We start from the raw sequence: 22,626 nt of genomic DNA on the forward strand, positions 1-22,626 counted from the left end.
ATGGAGCGGTGAAAGGGCCCGGAGGAAAGACTCTCGGGTGATTTGCTCTAATGTCCGGTTCATGCTGGTCCTACCTGGATGACGGCCTTCTTGTCGGCACGTGGGAGATTCTTGGCCTCCCTCTCGGCCTCCTCCCACTCTCTCATCACCTCAGGACAAGAAAAAGGAAGGAAACATTAATTACCCACGTCAATCAACCTTGTCTTTTTGCTTGCTCTGTCACAGGCTGTTGTTACACTTGAGCGAAACATCTCGTTACTCTTTGTGCCACTAATCGGATCTTTTACGGCTGTCTGGAGCCATTTGGACGAGAGGCCCATACAACATTTTTTTTGCTAAATATCTAAATTAGGGTGGACAGGGGCTAAATGGAAGAAAACAAGAGGTTTTACATGGCTTTCACTACAGATTCTACATTCTGATACGAGGACCTTGTTTTGGTTCATACTCCGGTTTAAAGTGAAGCATTTTAAAGACATGTAAAGTATAAGATCAACAGTTTCGGTTCCCCTTTCATTTTCCTGTACATCCTTCCTCAGTTCCATCCACTCTGACTCACAGGGGATTTTTCTTCGTTCAGCTCGGGCCTCTTCAGACATAACCTAGCAGTATCTGTGAGGGTGAAGTCAAGTGTGTGAAATCAGAGGACGCTGCGCCTGGAACTCCCCGAGCAAAACAAAGAGACCGAAACCAAAGTGGCGCACAAACTCTGCTACCAAAAAATAAGGGGTTGCTCTGAGGGCCGTGAAAGGATGTTAGAGTCTGGAGCTTTGAAATGTGAGATGTTGCTGAGGACCATCTGGCTCTCTGCCGGAGTGCGAGCAGCTTGATTAAAGAATACAATTAAAGTCGAAATGGCTCAGTCGGCTTACCCGGGAGGGATTAGCAAACGCACCTACTCGATTTTTACTCGCCACACCTCTTTCCTCTTCCTATTCTATTCATAAAAAAATATTTTGTCCGCTGCCTGCTTTCTCTTCTTCTGATCAGCTTTAAAGTATTAACAGTAAAAATCCTTCCTCTCCCTTCTCCGTCAGTACCTGGGACATTCTCTCTCGGTGCTTGGCCTCCAGGCTCTCCTTGGCCTTCTGGAAGTGGGCATGTTCATTTTCGTCTGTGGGCGTCTCCAGGTAGTGGTCGACGGCGTCGGGGGAGCTGGGCATGGCAGTGGGCACTGCAGGGAATGAATGCAGAGAGAGAGAGAGAAAGAGAGAGAGAAGGCAAGGAGGTGAAAAGCCTTTCACTGAGCCATCATCTCTTTTTTAGTAGGTCGGTCGGGGACACACACAAATCACAAGAGGCCGAATTTGTTTTAAAAGGGTTAGTGAGACCAAAAGGAGAGAAAAGACAATAAGATAGCGGCTGTAGCTGGAAGCCAGCACCTTCCAAAAGCAAACGCCTCATCTGACCCAGGGTCCTTTGTAGAAAAGAGACAAAAACCTGTCTCTCACTTATATAACTTCATTCAAAGTGTGATGATCGCTTTCCTGCCAAAGAAACACTGAGGCTGTGGGCTCAGGAGAACAGACCGAGCTGCAGTCAACTCGCCAACGAACTGTATCATCTTATTATAGTGCGTGAAACGTAGTTTTAATCAGCAGAAAGTTGATTGTCTTCCATGAGTGTGCTGTTAGAAGTGGTTGCGCGCGTGTGCATGTGCGTGAAGGTCGCCAATATGTGAATATGGTTGTGTCTGATGAGAGGGCACAAGGACAGATGTTTTCACTCTGACCCAAGTGTTGTGTCAGTCTCTGTTCCTAAAAAACATTTGTTTTGTAACACAACATTTTTTCTCTCTTATTATGAGACGGTTTTATTCGCCCTGACGCCGGATTAGAGATCTGAGTCGGATTTCTGCCGCCAGCTCAGCAGTACGTCAGTTTGTGGTGCTGGAAAGTTACTGTTATGTGAAAAACTCAAAAGCAACATGTATTTTCAAAGTGTCCTAATCCCCAGAACACGCAGTTCTTATCAAGGACATTGATTCAATTTGTGTTTCACCAATAGCCCTTTCTGAATGAGTTTGATTTTGTGTTTTATTTACCACATTAAGAAATGTTTACCATCTGAATAATTGGTACATTTTTAAAGCACAACATTTGCCTATATGAGCAGATATTTAATGTTTCACTTTGACATAGTATATTAGACTCAAAAACCCACAGACTCCAGAGGGTTGAGAGGAGGTAAAAATCTGGATCTGTTAGATAATCCAAGAATAAAATATTATTTGGTAAACCCTTCAAGTGTCAATCCACTTATTCCACTTTCTTCTTTCATCAATGCTGTGAGGCGTTCCCAGTGCACTCTATAGTTTTCACAAATCAAAGCACTGCGACAGTTTTCCTTAGTCCCCATTTGCCTCCTCTTCCAGCGGCACCATTTTATATGGATGCCTTCCATAAATCACTCTGTGAAGCAAATTATTTAGCATCCGTGGTATGTAAATGACTTTTAAAAAAACATGCACAATAGATTATATTAGATGCAGAGTCAAAAACGTCAAAAATATAAATCCCCTAAGCCGCCACACGCACCTCTCTGACCTTCGTCCCGATTTAGGGTTAGGGTTCAACTTTGACTCTCTCAAACACGCTGACAATTACATATAAGAACTACCCCCAGTCTAAAATATCTCATTTTATTTTGAATATATTACGTCATATTTTCCTCCACAACTATCTGGAGACGCCTACAAATTATCTTGCGAGCCCCGTTGGGATTAGGACCCTCAGGTTGAGAATCACTGAGGAGGGGAACAGTGAGACAGATTTTGGGCAAAGAAAAATCTTTCATTAACTGGACAAAGACTGAATTATTATAATGTTGGAGCAAACACAGAGAACAAAGACTGAAAAGTGCATTTTTCTGCTCTGTAAAAATGACATGGATTATTATTATCATGTGATTATCTGTCATATGAATATATTCCATTTTACTCTAAGACTTACTGGGATTGAATGTTAATTGAACACAATACCTGTGTGTGTGTGTGTGTGTGGGTGTGTGTGTGTTGGCGTGGGTTAGACACTGCAGCAGTTTCTCATTTCCACTATGCTATGCAGGGCAGAAATCCCTTATCACAAACACACATGCATATTAATACACACGCATACACACAGAGGATAGAATTAGATCCAAATATAGGGACTCCATATAGCGTGACTCCATTTTGCTGCAGGGCAGATCACACAGTTGTGAATGAGACTCACACACACAGTGAAATCAGCAGCAGAGCCAAACACTGAAACCATCTTCCGCTCCCCGACATCACATACAGTCCCCATCTGCACACTTGCTAACGCGCACACATGCACAGACACACACATTTAAAATCCAATCAGTCTCTGTTATTAAGAAATTCCAAACATATTGACAACGTGAGAAAAATCCTCCAGCAGTCGTCCCCATTGTCCCACTAATCAATCATCACTGTGTGATGTCGGAGGCAGGTATTGGCTGAGAGCAGGTAATGATGTATTGATGAGTTCTTCCTTTACCGCTGCCTGAGAAACGTCTCACATTTTCTAAATTGCAGGAGGCTAATGTGACACCCGATTTAAGTCAATTGAACGCGTTTCCTCGGTGATAAGGACGGAATCATGTAAGCGAGCCCGCCACGTGTCAGGAATGCAAAGGATAATGTGCCGTGCGGTGAGGATTATTGCAAAGAATAATTCCTGCCTGGACCGTTTTACAGCTCCTTTTCATGTTTAAGTGTGAAGCGATGCCTGTGAAACGGCTGTAATCGCAGAGATGATCATAGTTATTATACATGCTCTATAGGGAAACAACAGTGTCACCATGGTAATGTAAAATAATCCACTGTGCCAGTCAGCCACTGAGGCAAATTGTCCATAAAAATGACCCTATGTAGATACATAGGGTATCATAGGATAGATATCCACCATTACTGGAACATGGTGTTTGGCAGTGGTTCACTACTTCATTTAGTTCAGCAATCTCTTAATCTATTTTATTAATGTACGTGCTCGTGCTCTGAGGGGTTGTGAGATTATTAATAGAAGAGGAAAGGAGAAAACTCCAAGTTGTTATTTACCAATCTGTTTTCAGTTTTGCTTTTGCTGTGATATTGGATCACTGTTTATAAATGTATTTAAATCACCAATCACAACAGAGCTGGGTGTAGAAGCAAAGGTGACAGAGTGCACGGGGGATCAGGACGGTGGCGTCAAGAACCTGCAAAGGATTGTGGGAAAGGTAGAGTCTATTTTTAGTGCAAACAGCTTTATTTGCTGGATGAACCACGCACACACACACACACAGACAGACACACACAGACAGACACACACACACACACACACACGGCGAGGAATAAGTAAACGTTAGCTAGGAAAGGAGTCGACAGGAGAAGCACACCAGGCGAGAATGATCTGCTGTTAATATCAAGCGGACAGCGAGGAACAGCGAGGGTTAGGGACGAGCTAGAGAGGAAACCGGCTGCTGAGAGCGGCGAGCTGCCGGTCAGATGTGAGCAGGACTTACTGACGCTGCTGCAGACAGACAGGCAGTACTCCTCTGAGTCAAAGTTATTCCTGTTGCCTCCGCAGCCCCCGTAGATAAACTGAGCACAGCGGCCGTCCTGTCGGTCAAAGTACCAGCGTGGCAGCATGGCCCGGCATGGACCAGTCTCTGCGTTGGCCCAGCACACATCTTGGACGACACACACACACACACACACACACACACTTAATCTCATGTTCCTATGTAAAGATCTTTTGTTCACCTATAAAAAAAGGACATGTTACAGATATAAAATGCATGACGCTACAACAGGGTGTGTGAAGAAAGCCAGAACCGATTTTAAGAGCAATTTAACACTGAAATGAAAAAACAAAGCTGATACAACCAATTCTGATTCTAATGGAACGTAGCTAATGAGCGCTGTGAAATGACAAATGAGCACAATAAGAAATATGACAGCAGGAAATTAATTGGTGAGGAGGGCGAGGTTCGGCTGTGTTTAGCAAAGCATGAACAAAATGGGGAAAACTCATTTGTACATGTTGCCGCTTGTTCCAGATTAATCTGAAACACGTCATCTGATCATGTTCACCAACCCCGTTAGCGCAATTTAAAACAGAAGGTGTGAAGCAAAACTAAACAAGGCAAGTTCCTCACCCCGGACAACTTCCTCCACAGACTCGGTGGTGGTGGTGGTGGTGGTTGTCATGGCAACGTTGGTGGTAGGCTCATCGGCATCTTCGTTGTCGTCGAGCGCGTCGACAAAGCCGTCATCACCATCCTCCTCTTCGTCCTCCTCCTCCTCCACGGCCTCCTCATCCTCCTCCCCGTCTCCGTCCTGGTCATTTTCCAGAAGGTCGTCCTCCTCCTCCTCCTCCTCGTCTTCCTCAGCCACCTCCTCTTCCTTGTCCTCCTCTACCGCCACAGATGGCCTGGCTTCCTCTTGCTGCTCCACTGGCTCTGGCTCCCGCACCATACTGTGAGGGGAGGAGGGGTGGGTAGAAAAAGGGAGAGAAGGAAAAGGGGGAGAAGGTGAGACATATGGAGCCAATGAGCACGATTATGGGAAGGAAAGGCGTCAGAGAAAGAGGGATGAGGAAGACAAAGAGAATAAATGAGGAGGAGATGAGGACAGAGACTCTAAATTATAACCATTGCACTCAAGGACAGACATTTCATCTTCATGCCAGTGTTGAAAATGAAAGTGGTAGAATCTATGATCATTTGAGCGCTGATGTATTACTCTGCTGCTCCTTTGCCCTCATTTATCTTTGTGTGTGTGGATGTGTGTGAGTGTGTGTGTGAGTGTGTATGTACCTGTTGTCAGAGTAGTCGGTCTCTGCACCGCCCCACCAGACATCAGAATCATCAGCGTCCTGCTCGGCGCTGTCAGCTTCCCGCTCCGCCTCGGCGGGACAGCACACAAACTCGACTCCTCGGAAACGGTCGATGCCACAGGGCAACAGCATCCCGTAGTCATGGAGATTCATGGTGCGGTCTCCACAGGACTACACAAAGCAAGACAAAGAGAGAAACAGACCGTTGATTAGTAAACATTCATCCTAACTACGTGTGAAGGTGAGTGTGTGGGTGGATGTTCTCACCTCCTTGGCGACAGTGTGCCAGTGCAAGTGGCTCTCGCACTGGTCCATGCGCTCCTGGTGCAGGAACTTGCACTTGTCTGGGACGAGCAGGGCGTCGCTCACGAATTCTCCCACTGCAACAACAACAACATCCATTTTTAGAAATTGTGCACAACCCAGACACATCTATACCAAAACTAAAAAAGACTCAAAGTGAGCAGAGCTGACTCGGCTGACTCCTTGGTTGCTATGGTAACACCACTTTCTAGAAATGGTTTCGCCGAAAAGTGTGAGTCAGTGAAATCCTATAATGGACTCACCCAGGCAGCGGTAGGGCACGACGATGTGCATGTGGCTGCGACACTGCTTGCGTCCCTTCTTGCACCAGTTCTGGATGCTGATTGGCTGGTTGGCCTCTACCACATTGGTAATCTGGAGCTCCGGGTACACCTACAACGACAGGAATATACATTATATAATATAAAATGAGAGAATACAGGGCTATCCTCTTCATCCATCATCCAAACCTTTTTAGCACCTACTCTACAGTGGGAACCAGAGATGGAATAAGCGTGGATTCGCCCTCTCTGTATCCTACACACACTTTCAAAACGTCCATGACCCATTTATCCTCCTACACTGCTCATTTATTTTGTATTTTTACCCATACATCGCTCTTCTTGCGGTCGTTTCTCTCTCAGAACCTCCTCTGCAACATTTTTGTTTCAAAACTCACTAATTCTGTTAGGGATACCCTTGCCGTCCACAATACTAAAGAGTTTTACAACTGCGAAAAATGGCTAAGTTTTAGTTTGATCTTCTAGGATCTATTTTGTCTCGATGTAGCCTTTACTGAATTGTCTTCGGCTCTTATCACATGACCTCCCGTGTAGAATGCAGCATGGATAATCAATTACAAACGTTTCTGACTGTTCTCTTTACAAACAGCGCTTGTGCAATGTGCAAGATATGTTCATGTCTTCATTTTACATAGATACATCCCCCTCACCATCGCAGCTCCTAGTTCGTAGCCTCAGCTCTTTCTGTAGGCCACCTTTGCTCCTGCTTTCAACAGAGACCGATTATTAATTTGGTGAAACATTCGGCGACCCCTGTTCTACAAGATGTTTTACTCTCAACATTACCGCAGTGCTAGTCGGTAGACTGTGTTTACCTGTGTTCTCCTCAGCCATGCATGACATCTGCCTCAGCACAATATTCAACGTGTCCCTGTGCCGACTCCTCTCATCCGTCTCTACCACACCTCCTCTCTCCCTTCATGTTATAAAAAATAACTCCATCAAGTTCTTGGCTCCTTCTTATTCTTGCATTTGTCAAGCCGTGTTCCTCTGCTCGGCTTTGAGGGGGAAACGTTTCATGTCGTCTATTTTTCTAAGTTCAAATTCTGGGACCCGAGACAGATTGTTCTAAAGCATTTATTTGTCTTTGCAGGGTTTGTTATTTGTGGTAACACAGGGAGGATGAGCTAATGCTCCTTTGAGCTTGTCTTAAATGCTTTTCAGAGAAACTCAGAATGCATCACGTCCTCTTATCGGACAACTCCCTTTTAACACTCCTTTCTTACACTGTGCAGCGAGCGTCTACACTGCTACCAAATGAAATGCTGCGGTAAACGAAAAAGAAATTCACTCAGCACAACAGTTAATCCATCGAACAGAGGCGTTCACTGTGTGGAGGTTGACCTGGTTAGCTTTCACCTATTAACAAACCAACCCGAGCTTCTAACATCAGGTCATAAGCAGCTTGTTTACTGAGCAGAGTTCTGGCATCGTGTCATTCGGCCAAAGTGGAGGATTTGGCGGAATAAACCCAAATCTGTTTGCAGACTCTCATGGCGGACTGCGTTCTCAAAACCCAGCAGGAACAAATACCGATATCGAACAAGGTTAATCTGTGATTTGCATGGATCGACCCCCACAGTTTGGACACTTAAATACAGTTTTTTAGGCAATAACTTAAACTTAAATCCTGAGATGTAGCTAAACCAAAGCAGTTGTGTGCTCATGTGAACCGCGCATGTTAAAAGCAGTTGACGGTGAAAGTCATGGCGAAGAGAGGAGGGGAGGAATTGGAGAAACCATGTATTGGCTCCCCTGCGGCACCAGCACAGAAGACCAGTGTTTCCCCGCAATATTGTTGTGGTCTGTGGCCGTATGCAGTTCGATTTCACATGCAACACAGACTGAGTGACAGGTATAGACAGACTAGAGAGGGAAATATAAGTTCCCTCCGTGTGAGAGAACTGCATCGAATGCTGAGACCTGCAGGTACACAGTATGAGGACTGACTGTCTACGTGGGTGGTAAAAACTATATGGACAAGCGAGCATGAGGCAAATGGCGCTACAGACAGAACAGGGCAAAACAATCACAGAGAGATATCTCGTGTTGATCCGATAAATGAGCCGATGCATGACTGAAAGCCATGATCTGATTCTTATCATGAGTTTTGTGATCCGTTGTGTCTCTACTGCCTCTAATACTTTGTGTTTCCCTGTATCATCTTGCAGCTGGTTCAGATAATAAGATAGAAATAATCTCTGTACGTTTTTTAAGATTATTCTCACTTGCACAAACACTGCAATAAAAACTGTAAATCCCCTAGAAAGGAAAATCTCACTTTGTGCAAACTCTCTTCTCCATAAAGACTTTTCACTGCTACCTGCTCAATCACTGTTATTTTCTCAGAGAGTGTCAGTTTAATGGCTTAAGTGTAAATCATCCGACCCAAAACTCCAACTTAAATGGCACGACTGTAAACATTTATCATCCAGGATTATTTCTCGCTCAAACCTAAATAAACACGGGGTAATTACTGTTTAAGAAATCCATATATCAACAGGCACGCAGCTAAATTAGAGCCATTTTCAAGCTGTGAAGCCGTAACAAATTAGGATGATTGATGAGGAAGATTGGTCTGGGGAGGAAACGACACCTCTTACTCCCACTGCAACCAGAGACAAAACATTTCACCTTGACGATATTATCATTTCAAAAACAACCCTGACATTCAATATCTATATTCCCCACCTTAACTACACCACACCCAGCTGCTGCTTGTTACATTACAGACACTTAAGATTCATATCAGCTTTAAAACGGTGTTATATCGGCGTTAATTGATTCAGGGGGGCAAATAAACAGTTTTACATAAGGAACAGAAGGTAAGCAGCTTCTGTTGCATCTCCCACACACACACACACACACACAGCTTACCTCCTGGCAGTACTGCAGGATGCCCTCCTTGGTTCCGATGCAGCTCTTGGTGCCTGAGGGGTCCGGCTCCCACTTGCCGCTCTGCACGTTGATGTGCATGTTGAGTTTACCGCAAAACATGGCCACCTGGGGCTCTGCCAACAGACCCATGGAAACATCTGTAGGCACCTAGAGGTGGATGGGTGGGGGGGAGGCAGATACAAAAAAAAGGGAGAGAGAGAGAGATTTAATGAGAATTACCACTCATGTTAAACTTCTTGAGCACAAAACGCAAGACGGATGCAATTAAATTGTATTGCTCGGATAAAGAGGGGGGAGAGGAGAGGAAAGGAGATTAACATGTTAGATGAGAAGTAAGATGAGGTGAGCAAGACTGAGAGAGAGAGAGAGATAGAACGGATAGAGGAGGAGGAAAGCCACAGACCAGGATCTGGGTTGGATTTCTGTGTTCTTAAAAAACTCTTAGTCATGGCACTGCGAGCATCGTACTAAACGCCTCTTTGCGACTGTGTGTTCGAGCAAAACGATCCCGCCGGAAAAATGCTGGAGAACGGAACAAAGGATGGACACGAAAAATCAATAACGTCAGAGGAATAAATTGCCTCAAACAACCGGCCTGAAGCAATCCACCCGCTGGGTTCTGTGATGCACACACACACACACACAAACACATCCAATCCTCTGCTCTGCTGCTTATATGGGAACAGCGGGTGTACATCTCTGTGCACATGCCCAAGTTTTTCCAGGACAATATAGTGTTTATATAACCCTCTGTTGGTTTTCGGTTTGTTTCTCTCCATTAGCGCTGCACATCCTGCGCATAAGAGCAGGTTGGCTGCAGGCACAGGGAGTGTGTGCGAGCGAACGTGTGTGTGTGTGTGTGTGTGCTTGTGTGAGTCCCCCTTCGGCATGAATGTATTCATTTTTGTGTTAATTTATGCTCCTGTGCGTTGGTCTGTGTGTGTATCTGCATGAATTCTGAGGTTTCTGTGTCCGAAGTTCCGCCAGGAGAAGAGGTGCAGACAAACCAGTGAATGTCTGCATTGTACTGGCAAATGAGCTCCAACAAAATGGGAGGGAGAAAAAAAAGAGAAGGAGACAGAGGGAGGGAGGAGAGGGAGTGTTGCCATTGTGTGCTGCCTAATCGTGTTAATGGTTTTCAAGGCCCTGGCAGGCGAACAAATGCTGTTTTGTGAGATGGATAGCATATTCCTTCCTCCAGACTTGATTTTTCTTCAAGCAGCCGGGGGCATGAAGTCCTCGTCCAACAAACGAGAAAAGCTGATGGGGCGATCAATTCGGATTAAATTTGAAGCTGAAAACCAAAATGTTTGGATCGATTTTACAGCCATGTATCTAGTGCATCGGCGGCAAGATGGACTTTATCAGCTTGCATTATATTCCATTTACCAACAGTGACATTTGGCAGACGAATGAGTCGGTCCTTGCTGCCGCTGTTTCCATCTACACTTGACTGCACTCACTGAAACCGGCCTAGGCAGAGGAGAAAGCTCGCCGGGCTACACGAGCATGAGGTGAATGCAACCAAACCTACACCTGAACAATGTGATGTCATCCAAAGCTATTGTGCAACAGGAAATTAACATTTGTGGAGCTTGTAATGATCCGTTTGAGGCTGTGGAGGGGACGCATAATAATTCCGATGTGGTAGTTTTGTGAGTAGTGCTGTTTTATTGCTTTCCAATATATTTTAGGGTGTGGATAAATTTTATAAGCCCCCAGAGGTGAACGGATAAGTGTTGTTGCAATTAATCAGACCCACAAACACTTAAAAACAAAGATGTCTGCTTGATAAAAGAGCTTTTGGCGTTGAGGGCCGACTCTGTGTGTCCGTGTGCAGTAAACAAAAAACATGCATTAATACGTCACTCTATTCGGACACCACCCCTCCACTCAACGGTTCCAGACATTTTTGTTGTTGTTGTGAACACGTCTGACCTGGACCATCAACTGCTGCGTTCTTCATATGTGAAAAGTCAAACTCCTGAAATCGCACAAACCCAATTTTCCACAGTAGAAAAAAGGATTTACAGAGTTTCACTTAGGACGGATATCAAATCGGTTTTTCTACGCCTTCATTTAATCACTTAATCCAGCACTTTAATTAGTCGTGACCTGTTTTTATCATCTGTGCTTTTAGACTGTTTCTTTACAATGTTTTGCCCTTTTTAACATTTTTATGCTTCTTATCTGTACTTTTATGCTTCTTTTATTTCTGTGAAACACATTGAATGACCTCTGTGGATAAAAACACACTATACAAATTAATTTCCCTTACATTACAAGTGAACACCAAGCTGCATTAGGTAATAACTTTAGAACTGTACCAATGTGATATCTTTAATTATAAACGCAATACAAACAGTCAAAACAAGTTCAAAGTCTTTACCTGAAGTGTGGATAAACAGGGCAGGGACAGCTATGTGATTGGCTGTTGCTTTGGTCTGAATGAGAGGACAATCACATAACTAGCTCTGTCCTGTTTTTGGCCTGCAATAAAAAGTGCTTCAATAGAATACACACATTGTAGAAATAAATAAACTTTCTGTATTATTGAGCTGAGTTATGATTTCACCAATTAACAGCAAATATTCTTAATGTCTTATTTGTAAATCAAATATTGAAACATTATGGTCTCCACAATAAACAGTTATAATACATATAGTAGGAGATATAACTATCAGCATTTCCTGCTTTCTACTGGTAATGTAGCCACCAAGTTATTTTCCGAGAATGTGAGAGTTCATCTTCATATTTTCTGTGTCAAGTTGATTTAATAAGAGTCTAACCAGAATGCATGATTTACAGTCTGTGAATTCATAAACCACCCGACCTTAAATAACTTAGCAAATATGTGACGGGTTTATCGATTCATAGGAACTTTGACAAAGTTAAAACCACAGCGATCCATGCAGCTCCGCCCTAGATTTCAGGGAAATGTAATTAGATATGCTAATGGTTCTGATTTTGCCATATTCTCATGAAACATTGATGCAACAGCGGCTATTTTGTATTTAATTTTAAAACGGTCAAAAAGAAGTAAGGAGTTCGGCTGTACTCTCTGGTTAAAACAGTTCACACACACACACACAGGCACACACACACACACGATCAGGTTTCACTCCCATGGGTCAAATATGCATCAGCAATGTTCACACCCCTAACAGGTCAACGGGATGAGCCGCGAGCTGTAGTAGAACGGAAATCAGTAAATCCCTCACCCTTCCACACATACACACTCACAAATTAGGGTGTAAAATCCACTCTTGCCCCCAGCACATGCCGACTTAACACTGGTGGCCATCGGTCTCGACACAGAGCACCAGATGGGGTTATTTGAGGCTGTGACGCTCGATTCCCACACTGTCATCTGTGTGTGAGCAGTGCTACCGGGCATAGATCAAATCCCGTACCACTCATTAATAGTACAACCCAAGGCAGGCCGAGAGCAGAAAGTTTTCAAATAATCTTTAAAAAGTCGCTGTGCATGGCGTGCTATCTTTTAATTAACTCACTTTCTGGGTGCCCAGTTTCATTCTGACCTTATCTGCCCACCCTGTGGCCTCTCCCTGTCGCTTTCTGAAAAAGATAAACCCACGTCCTCCCTGCTGGAGGCATAGGTACGCAAATCTGCTCCAGTGGCTCTCTGACATTCAAATTCTTTGTGTCATCCTCTTTTGGCTGGCAAATCATATCCTCGCCCATCACACACTCTTCTACTTCCTGCCTCTCAGCCGCTATCTGTTCACCAGTCTGTCTTCTAGCCAAGGAAGGGAGGAGGAGGAGGCGGCGAGTGGCCAAGCCTTCGCTATAAGCTTATAAATCTGACTCCCAGGAAGGTGGCAAAGGCATGAGGCATGAGCGGGAGGAGAAAGTGAGAGAAAAGAACAATAACCACAATGGCGAGGAGGCAGGGAGAGATCGGAGGACAGATGAATTGGACAATAAGCCTTCGGGGCGCGAGCAGAAGGTCAAGCGCTCTGTAAAACAGAAAAAGGATGAGGGGATGAAGGGCCAGGGACGGAGCGGGCGTCTGAAGGAAATCAGGGAAGGCTTAATGGAGAAAAGATGAGTAATTCTGGTGTCGGAGAGAGGCAGCTCAGAGAGGAAGGTTGTGTGGGTCTTCTGTAGGCAAAGTTTAACGTGGGTTAAGCGAAAATTCTAAAAAGATCCTCCTGACAAACAGAAACGCCGCTGTTTATACTGCGTACAGAAATAATCTCTACCCTTCTTCATCTCTTATCTTTTACAATTTTTCATTTTCTAAATACTGCCAAAAAGAACAGATAAGAATCCGGAGACTAAAAAGGTTAAGTGCAACGCAGCTAGAATCTACCCTGAGCTAGCAGACTAACAAATGGTGGAACACACCAGCGGCAAATGTATATTACAGAGGGAGAAACCAGGCTGTGTATGTGTGTGTGTGTGTGTGTGTGTGTGTGTGTCTTTATCCCATCTCAGCCATAGTTCACTGTCCTGCCGCTCGGCCCGGCCAGCCGGTCGTCCTGCAGGGGAGGGAGCAGTAATCTGGGCACTGAGGATTAGGACGGCAGCCTGGTCAGGAGAAATATCCCCCTTTGCTCTAAATCTGGCATGATAGCCATCGCGGTCAACAGCAGGGAATAAGCCAGAGGAGCGGATGCTAATGCTGTGGAAGATTGACCCCGAGAAGATAGTTCAATTAAAGTCAGCAGACACCCGGCTCGCATGTTGCTCGGCGTGCGACGTCTCCCAGAAGAAATCAAGACAGTCGTGCTTCAGGAGCCGCAGCAGGGTGAAGCTGCAGCTCGAAGAAATCCAGTCAGTCACAGCAAGAAATCACAGACGGAAACTCCAGCACCTGCTGACCCATACAGGACCACGGAATTAAGTTGCACACGCAGCCCTTGTCCAGATTGTTAAAGCTTGGCATACACTGTTGGTTCATAGACCATAAAAAGCAATGATGCCGTAATGATTTAAGGAGGAAATGGAATTTGTTTTGCCCCAAGGGAGACGCATAAAAGACACACAAGAACACAAACAGAGCCGAGCGACAATCTCATAATGCAACGCAATAACATACAAGTTTGCAGCAGTAAAGCGATTGAAGTGAGATTATGTGCAGCTGCAATTCCATAAAGTGGTTTCCCGCACCAAGATGGTTCATGAAGAGGACGGCGCGCTCGCTGCAGCCGTTTGCCTGATCCGTCCTCTGTGTGCGTTTGTGTGTGTGAGTGATCTTGTTACGTCGCTATTCAAATCACACGTCTCATCTCGGACAGGTGACCCATTTTCACAGATGGAATCACTGCCGTACGTCTAATATCACATGTTCTGCCTTAAAGGTTCATTCCTCACAAATTAGGTCTTGTTGGGATCCCATGTGGGATAGATTAGAGCTGGAATGAGAGGTCCATTCATTGATTATAAAACCTATTTTGGGGATACTATTTAATATAAAGTGATAGGAATAAAGCTCAAGTTGTAAAGAATAAATTATGAATCTGTGTCTGAATCACCTCTCCTGACTTTCTCGACTATGGCGGAACACATAAATTAGGTGCAACCTCGACTCTCCGAGGAACGAGCATCCTCATCAATCCACGCAGCTGCACGGCTCTCCACTTGTGTGTGACTCTCAAAGACATAATAACTCTTCTCTCCCTGCAAATTGCCCAACCACTCCCCATCTCAAAGTGATTGTGTAAAATGCAGTGATATGTGTGAGCGAGGCTGCTCCGTTCAGAGATGTGATCAGCAGCACTAAAAACGCAGGGAGAGGTTTATTACCAATTACTTGTAAATGGAGGGGGATGTCAGAACAAGAATTACTACATCACACACACACACCCTGCAAGTACATACATGAACACACACCCACACACACGCGTCATGTATCTTCTCAGTCACAGAGGCAGAGAAACGGACTGAATGTATTCCTGACACAAACACAAAACGTGCACACACACACACAGACAATCTTTGAAGTGCCCCTGTGGGTGCTGGTCCTGCGGTGCTATTAATTGTACAGTCTTATCTGAGTGGCCCAGGCCTGCCATGGGAAGTTGGGTAAAGGCGGGGGGGGGGGGGGTGCCTTAGATCAGCTCTTGTCCCCAGGGGGAAACTCCCTGGAGAGCAAGCTGTGTCGCAAGAGCTCCACACACGCACACTCTCTCTCTCTCTCTCTCTCTCTCTCTCTCTCTGGAGGACACATCTCTCACAGGGATCTTTGGCTGTGTCCAAACCAGGAGCTATAACAAGACAAGGCGTTATTGTCCTGGCTGGAACATACTGTATCACACGCAAGACAATGTCAACCGAGTGTTGCAGATGGTTCACAATGGCCGAGACACACAATCACTGCAGAGACTGGAATGAAAAGGAAAGTCCTGCGAGTGCGACACAGTGCAAAGAATAAGAGCTCCATCGTGCTCTCCTTGGCAGCCTGTAGATGTTTACGAGTGGGATAATGCGTTACGTGATACAGTAATCTTAGGTGGCTTCCCATTGGGCCATTCATCAATCAGTTGTGGTGGAATCGAGCTGACGTACGAGTGAGTGCGAGTTGTTTACGAGGTGCACGGCTGTGGGAATTTGTGTGCTTAGCTTGAGAGGATGTGCTACGGCAGAATTGGATAAGGCTGGCGAGGGGACAAGAGATGCTCAACCCTCTCGCACGTGCACGCTGAATAAGCAGGCGTTACTTAAAACTCTTAAATCGTCTTTGACTGGACCTTGGCCTCGTCTACAGCACTGCAGATATTTTTGGAATGGATATTTTTCCCCAGTTCCCACACGACCTTCGTTCTACAAAATATCTGTTGTTTATATTTATATGTTGTAGTTCTTCTGGTGCATGCTCGTTTCCCACATGCCAAAACAAAATGTGTGAAAAAGAGGCCCAAACGCAGAGGAACTAGTGTAACCAGGGTGTTAGTGTGTGTGCAACGCTATCCCACTCTGTTGTGTGTGTAATATTATCTGCACTGGATGTTTGGGAAGCAGATCCCGTGGGTATAGGGTGATTCCCTGATTACAGGGCAGCCAGACCCTCTTGCCTTCCCCTAACACTCCCAGCCAGCCAGAAGTTCAATTACAGACCAGAATATAAAGACCAGACAGAACGTCTTCTTTACAGAAACTTTATTTTTTTTAAGTTCTGGGGCAAAACAGAAGCTCAGGTTATGATGAAACCCGAGCACCTCGAGAGGCGCCGCATCGACCTCATTCAGGCGTTTCTTAAATCAATAGATCCAAGTCGGTCTGGGATCAATATTGATTTTCCTGACTTGTATGTGCTTAAAAAGGTCAAACCGACACAATGAAACGTTTCCTCCTTCACGCCGTCTCGTCAGTTTTCACTCATCTTCACAAGTTCCCATTGCCTATGTGAGGAGAATATGTAAGTTTCATCTTCATTCATATTCAATGTGATTAAATCCTTGTGTCTGGTGGCTCCCTGGGAATTAGCATCTGAGACTGATCTGTTTAAAATTTGATCTAAAGGGTGTGAGAGGAGAAAGGAGGTCTCGACTGCTGCCGTCTTCATTTGCCAGGACGTGAAGTTGGGACTCGTGGTTGCCTCCATTATTATCACCCTGGATACGGAGGCTGCTCTCGTCCCCTGGAGACCCGCCTGTCATAAACCTCCCTGTGTCATCGCTGTGGCAACCTGAGGCAACACCATTACCCAAGTCATCTGGGAGAAGGAATTTCATCATCAGGTTAGTGTGTGTGTGTGTATGTGTGCGTGTGTGTGTGCTCTGCTCGTACAGCTGACAGTGCACCTATAAAAATTCACCCAGTGCAACGGTCGACTCGTTCTGCACCAGCATGCTAACGTGGCTCTGACTTCACTGGTATCCAGCTGGGAATAACTCTGCACTCGACCGCCAGCATACACAGATGGAGCTGTGATCTCCTATGCACAGACGCACACAGACACACACACACCGGACCCAAGGACTGAAGGTACACTCAGCAGTCACACCCTGAACAGGGGCTACTCAGATCTGAAATTATGCAAATCTCGTCGTAATCTCTCCCAAAAATATGCTAACAAGGATTTTGTTTGTGCCCAAAGTGAAAGATGCATCAACATCCTGAATCATTAAAACCAGTGGCGGCTGCGTGCTGCAGACAGGGATCTCCACCTTTTCGTAATAATGACCCATATTCAGATTCCAGACTCTAAATATCCCATTAAAGTCCAGTTTTAATGTGCTGGGACTGCAACAGCATCGGCTTATCACAGCTGGATTCCATCAAGGCAAGTTTTTCAGGATTTCTGTGTCAGACGCTGGAAAAACACAAAAATAAATGTTTTTCCTAATGTGTTTCTTCAGCAGCAATTGAAGAGCAATGGCGCTGATTAATCTGAGTGCAACTATTTTCTTCGCCGATTTAACTCAAACGATGTTGAAATTAACCAGAAGCCCAGTAACCATGTTTAATGCTGCAAAACTGCCTCATGGCTGATTGTGAGTTGAGGTCATCCCTCATCAGAGTTGTTATAACAAGTCTTTGTGAATCAGGGCCCTGGGGCTGATGGGTGTGTGTAACTGGAATCATCATTAGTTGTTATACGAGCAACGACGTCCACACACGATAAACACAATCACCAGCGGAACGTTCCTATCCTGAAAGGAATCCTGTTTCTCCCTCCTTCAACTTTAATTTAATTATATGTTAAATGGCTGGAATTAAAACTCTTGATATAATACTTAGTGATGATGATTAATATCAGAGCGGCACGATGGGAAATTACAATTTTACAAATCCCAAATGGAATTTCCGCAAAGTCACTTCAAACACGAGGTTGTTTCCTGTACGCACATTATACTGCATCGCTTCTGTCGAACAAACACAGGAAGTCTTCTATTATTGTGAAGACCAAACAGGAAAAGGAGACAGAAATAGCAGGAGACAGTCAGGAGCACTCGGAAATCTCTAGTCTCGTTTGCAGCCCGCCGACACCACACAGGCTACACGCACACACACAGATTTTGGCATTTCCGACAAGCAGTGCAATTTCACACTCCAAGAGGACTTGTCACCCACAACTGATGGAGTGTCGCCCGACTCAAAAGAGGTACTAGTTTCATAAACCCCCTGAACTGTGAATCTCAAGCCGAGGGCAGGAAGCACATCAGTAACATACTGAACGGACGGCACCGCCTTTCAGGAAAAAGGAAAAAAGAAGCAAGAGTGAGAAATTCTTCTAATGGGTCTGAGGAGGGTGAGAAGGACGACGGCAATAACACACAGCGGCCCTAATTATAGTCCAAGTACCGGTCACCAGGGGACGACTCCACTGTGCTATGGCAACCCTGAACACCTGGGAGGACGGGTGCAGACACTGGAAAAGAGGAGAGAGGGGACGAGGGGACGAGGGGATGAGATCATTTCTGCGAGCGGAGGAATAGAACCTTGGAAAAACAAAGACCCCCGTGGGTATTTTGGAGTTTATAGAGGTGGCGATAATTCACTTCTTCTCCGTCTTTAAAATAATGAGTCAGCAACCTTCACGAAAATCAAAGATGCGCTGAGGCGTGATTTCAGAGTACCTTCATCCATAAATATGTCCTTTTATTGAAAAAGTGTTGAAAACTGGAAGCAAGAGAGATCTCCTTTGTTGTTCGAGGAAATAAAGAGTTGTGGAAAGATTGTGTTTGTTAACAGTTTGGGTTTGTCGTATCCAAGTGTGGAGATGCAATAAATGTTTCACTAAATACATGTGACATGTCTCTTCATTTTAAAATTCAGTTAATAAACCTGTGAATATTTGATTAATTTATTCTTTCACACTTTTTTGATACGTAGGTGTGATGGACAGATACTATATGACTTTATATCTCTAAAGCTGGGATGGTGTGACTATACTCTCTGGATCTGAGCCACAACACTACCAGAACACTCTAGAGAGATCATTTTCCTGCTGTATCCTCACATGGGATTCCACAAAATGTACGAAGCAACTGATTCATTCTCCTCTGTACATTTTCAGGTGATGCATTTTCAAACCCATTTTGCAGCAGGACAGTAGCACCAGATGTGTCGTATGCTGCCGGCTTCCAGGAAGTATCTCTACACTGAGTCTTTTAATGATCGGGATCCAGAGTAAATGTCAAACTACCCTTCCTGGCACAAAGCTGAGAGTGGGCTCCTCTCCATTTTAACAAGAGCCTAGAGGTGAGAACAGAAACTGATGGTACACTAGAAAGCAATTCCATGGTTAGAACTTGATTGTATAAGCCTGTAATGGCCAGTGGGAAATCAGTCTCACCCACACATATACAGGACAACACACCATGCCAGTGACACATGCCACTTATAATGTAGATGTGCCAAAAAAAGCAATGCAGCATTGATGCCTTGCTAAGCCACAGCAGAAACATGGCTTTCAGATGGAGGTTGTGTGTGTCTGGAGCTTCCTCGCTGATGAAGTGAAAGCTGGATGAACTCAATGCGGCTGCTGCTGAGTAATTTGCGTGGATCAGGGCGACTTGTTTCCCGGCTGATTATTCAGATTCTGTATCAACGCCTGCTGACTCAGCAGCGGTGACGCGAGGAGCGTTTTCGGTGGCGCACTGCTGATATTTACCATCTGAAACAAGAGCGCGGTGGTGATGAATGGTGCTGCCTGGTGGGAGAGTAGCTCTAATGTGGGGAGTGGGAGGGAGAGTGTTGTGTTGCCTGAAGATGAGCCGGTAATAAAGCTGGGGTTGTGTTTCCACGTTTGCTCCCATTACTGGTAATTATGAGCCAGTCATAAAGAGGATGAGGTGAGAAAGATGAAGAGGAGGGTTTTCAACTGGACGACTGACTTACAAGCCCTCAGAGAAACATTATGTCTTGCCAACGAAGATGGCACCTATACTGATGTCATCAAGTAGAGCCTCGCCATTTACTGTATGAACCCGAGAGAAAACTAGCCGGGCCCCACCCCAGACTGATATGCCTTCTGTTTTCTGTTTAGGAACCTGATCCGAGCCCGAATATCTTCTCAATTTTTGTCCGAACCCAGGGTCCACACTGTAACACCTGCAGACCTTCCTCACCGACCAGCAGGCTTCCTGCGGTTGAGTGGGAAAGTTCAGCGACATCTCCTTCAACAACATGTCTGTCACCCGATTTCTTCTGATACTATTAGAAGCTTGTTGGATCTATAAGAGCCATTGTTCCTTCCCATATTCATAGTGTTTCATTCAGAAGGCAGGTTGCACTGCACAAAGGAGGCCTTTAAGCTCCACACTGGTCTGTTACCTCTGGAATCAGTCCGAACAAATTCCTATGAAGAAATGAAAACCACCTTTCACTGGGAAAACCTGACCACACAACGGAGGCTTGGGGCTGTGAGAATAACGACAGAAATGATTAAAGTTAGGATGCAGAGAGGAGGCAAAGATTGACATTTAAAAGTGTTCATAAACAGCTGATTCACACCACGTCAGTTGGCCAGAGAAGCGACGGACAGGCAGCTCCAAAACACAGCAAGCACATCAGCGTCCTCCCATTTCCAGGCACCGGTACAATAGAAACAACAGTATCAAAAGGTCAGGAATTCTTTTCTCCGGGACAGACAGAGGGGTATGCAGGGGGGACATTAATTGGGGCGCTGCAGTGTCATTGTTGTTGTTGACACAGCCAGGATGGACAATGTGCGCCGGTCAGACGAGGAATTTTTATAGGCAATCTTTGCAACATCAGATGGACATGAGGGATTAAAAAACAAATCATTATGAAGAGGACATCCTGTCCTGAAGCATGACAATATTCAGGGTTTACCAAGAGACAACCACAGACAGAGCAGGACTATCTGAAACCCGAATAATGGGCAGTTTTTCATGTTTTAAAATTACATATATAATAGTCTTTTTGTCAACTGACTGCAACTAATGACAATATTCTGTATGGATTATTTCACCGATTATTTTATAAATGGACTGAGAAATCATTTGCTCTATTAAAAGACAGCAAGTGTGCATTTACATATTCCCAGATTCCAAACAGCATATTTTTGTCAAACCACCTGGCAAAATCCAAACCTATTAAATTTACTATCCAAGAAACCAGTAAATATTCATATAGTCGACCCTAGAACCATTGATTTTTGTCCTTCATATCAGTAAAATAATTGCCTGTGCTTCTCCGTCGAGCTACTAATTATTTATCGAGTTTTCACTTTGGCGGGGACTATGCACAAACTTCTGTCTGTCTGTGGAGGTTGTTGAGAGGCAAATGACAAACTGAAGCCAAAGTAGAAGTGAGGCTGGGGAAAGAAGTTGCAATAAAAAGCAATCAGAGATATACGAGTGTCGGGGTTCTCCTTCCATAAATCTGAACTGCGACGTGAGCAGCAGAGAAGGTGCCAGAGAGAGAGAGGAACACTGGCAGTGCCAACAGGCATAATGGCATTAGGGCCCCACTAATAAGGGGCGAAGGCTGGTCCGCCCCAGGCTGAAAAACTGCAGTATGCACACAAACAGACTGCTTGCACCCGTCCAAGGGCCATTTCCCAAGGATTTACAAACACACAAAGGCTGGCATCCAACTCCCACGCTCCACACCACGGCCTGCGTGTTCAAGGGCGGGCCCATCAGGAAAAGCAGCTTCCCCGAGTTGTGTGTTTAGAAGAGTGTGTGTGTGTGTGTGTGTGTGTTTTCATGGGGCGATAATGAAGGCTATAAACAAGCCCAAACAAGATCAAAAACTTGCAACATCTCATTTTCGAGTCTGATTTAATCTGGCAGATATCATCCCTCACATTTTAAACAACTTCTTCGACCACATTTCATCACTGGAACCTCTGATAATGTAAACGCAGGACTCAAAGGGGGAAGATTGACTTAAGCAAAGTAAGCAACAGATTGTGAACAAAGCAAGCGGTTTGCTTGATGAGGAGCCCAAACTGTTCATTACAACTGAACTGATGATAGGCTGCTAGCAGGAAAAAATGAAGGTCAGCTCACCCCACATTTCACCTGCTACATCTGACTGAAGCAGGTGAAACAAGAGGCCTAAACGGAGGAGAGTTACCTCAGTTTGACCCCATTTTACTGTTTTATAAAACCCCTTTAAGCTATAATCGTTTGAACAAGAGATCATAAAGACAATATCCCAGGTCCGGCTCTGAAACAGTGTGGCTACTGGTGGCCACAGGAATGTGTAATCCATCTCCCGACACTGTAAATAATATCCAACTACAGCAAAGTGAAATTAGCGGAATGAGCCGTTTTAAAATATGAGGGAAATCTCCTTTGATTACAAAGGACAGTAAAAGCTAAGCGGGTCCCCATGTCTATTGACTCGTCCATTAG

The 22,626-nt window shown here is 44.9% G+C and overlaps 1 protein-coding gene across 2 annotated transcripts in view; it reads right to left on the reverse strand.

Moving 5' to 3' along the window:
* appa (amyloid beta (A4) precursor protein a) overlaps positions 1 to 22,626 on the reverse strand; it is a 31,304-nt gene that overhangs the window by 6,744 nt on the left and 1,934 nt on the right. For both annotated transcript variants that reach the window (XM_053416917.1, XM_053416916.1), the window contains exons 2-9: positions 9,305 to 9,472; positions 6,389 to 6,518; positions 6,090 to 6,202; positions 5,803 to 5,993; positions 5,143 to 5,462; positions 4,507 to 4,674; positions 1,041 to 1,174; positions 75 to 149 (exon numbers count right to left, since the gene is read on the reverse strand). In XM_053416917.1, coding sequence (XP_053272892.1) covers positions 75 to 149; positions 1,041 to 1,174; positions 4,507 to 4,674; positions 5,143 to 5,462; positions 5,803 to 5,993; positions 6,090 to 6,202; positions 6,389 to 6,518; positions 9,305 to 9,472 — 1,299 coding nt within the window. The remainder of the gene's footprint in view (positions 1 to 74; positions 150 to 1,040; positions 1,175 to 4,506; positions 4,675 to 5,142; positions 5,463 to 5,802; positions 5,994 to 6,089; positions 6,203 to 6,388; positions 6,519 to 9,304; positions 9,473 to 22,626) is intronic.

This window comes from Pleuronectes platessa, chromosome 24, assembly GCF_947347685.1.
Source record: "Pleuronectes platessa chromosome 24, fPlePla1.1, whole genome shotgun sequence".
Taxonomy (NCBI): Eukaryota; Metazoa; Chordata; class Actinopteri; order Pleuronectiformes; family Pleuronectidae; genus Pleuronectes; species Pleuronectes platessa.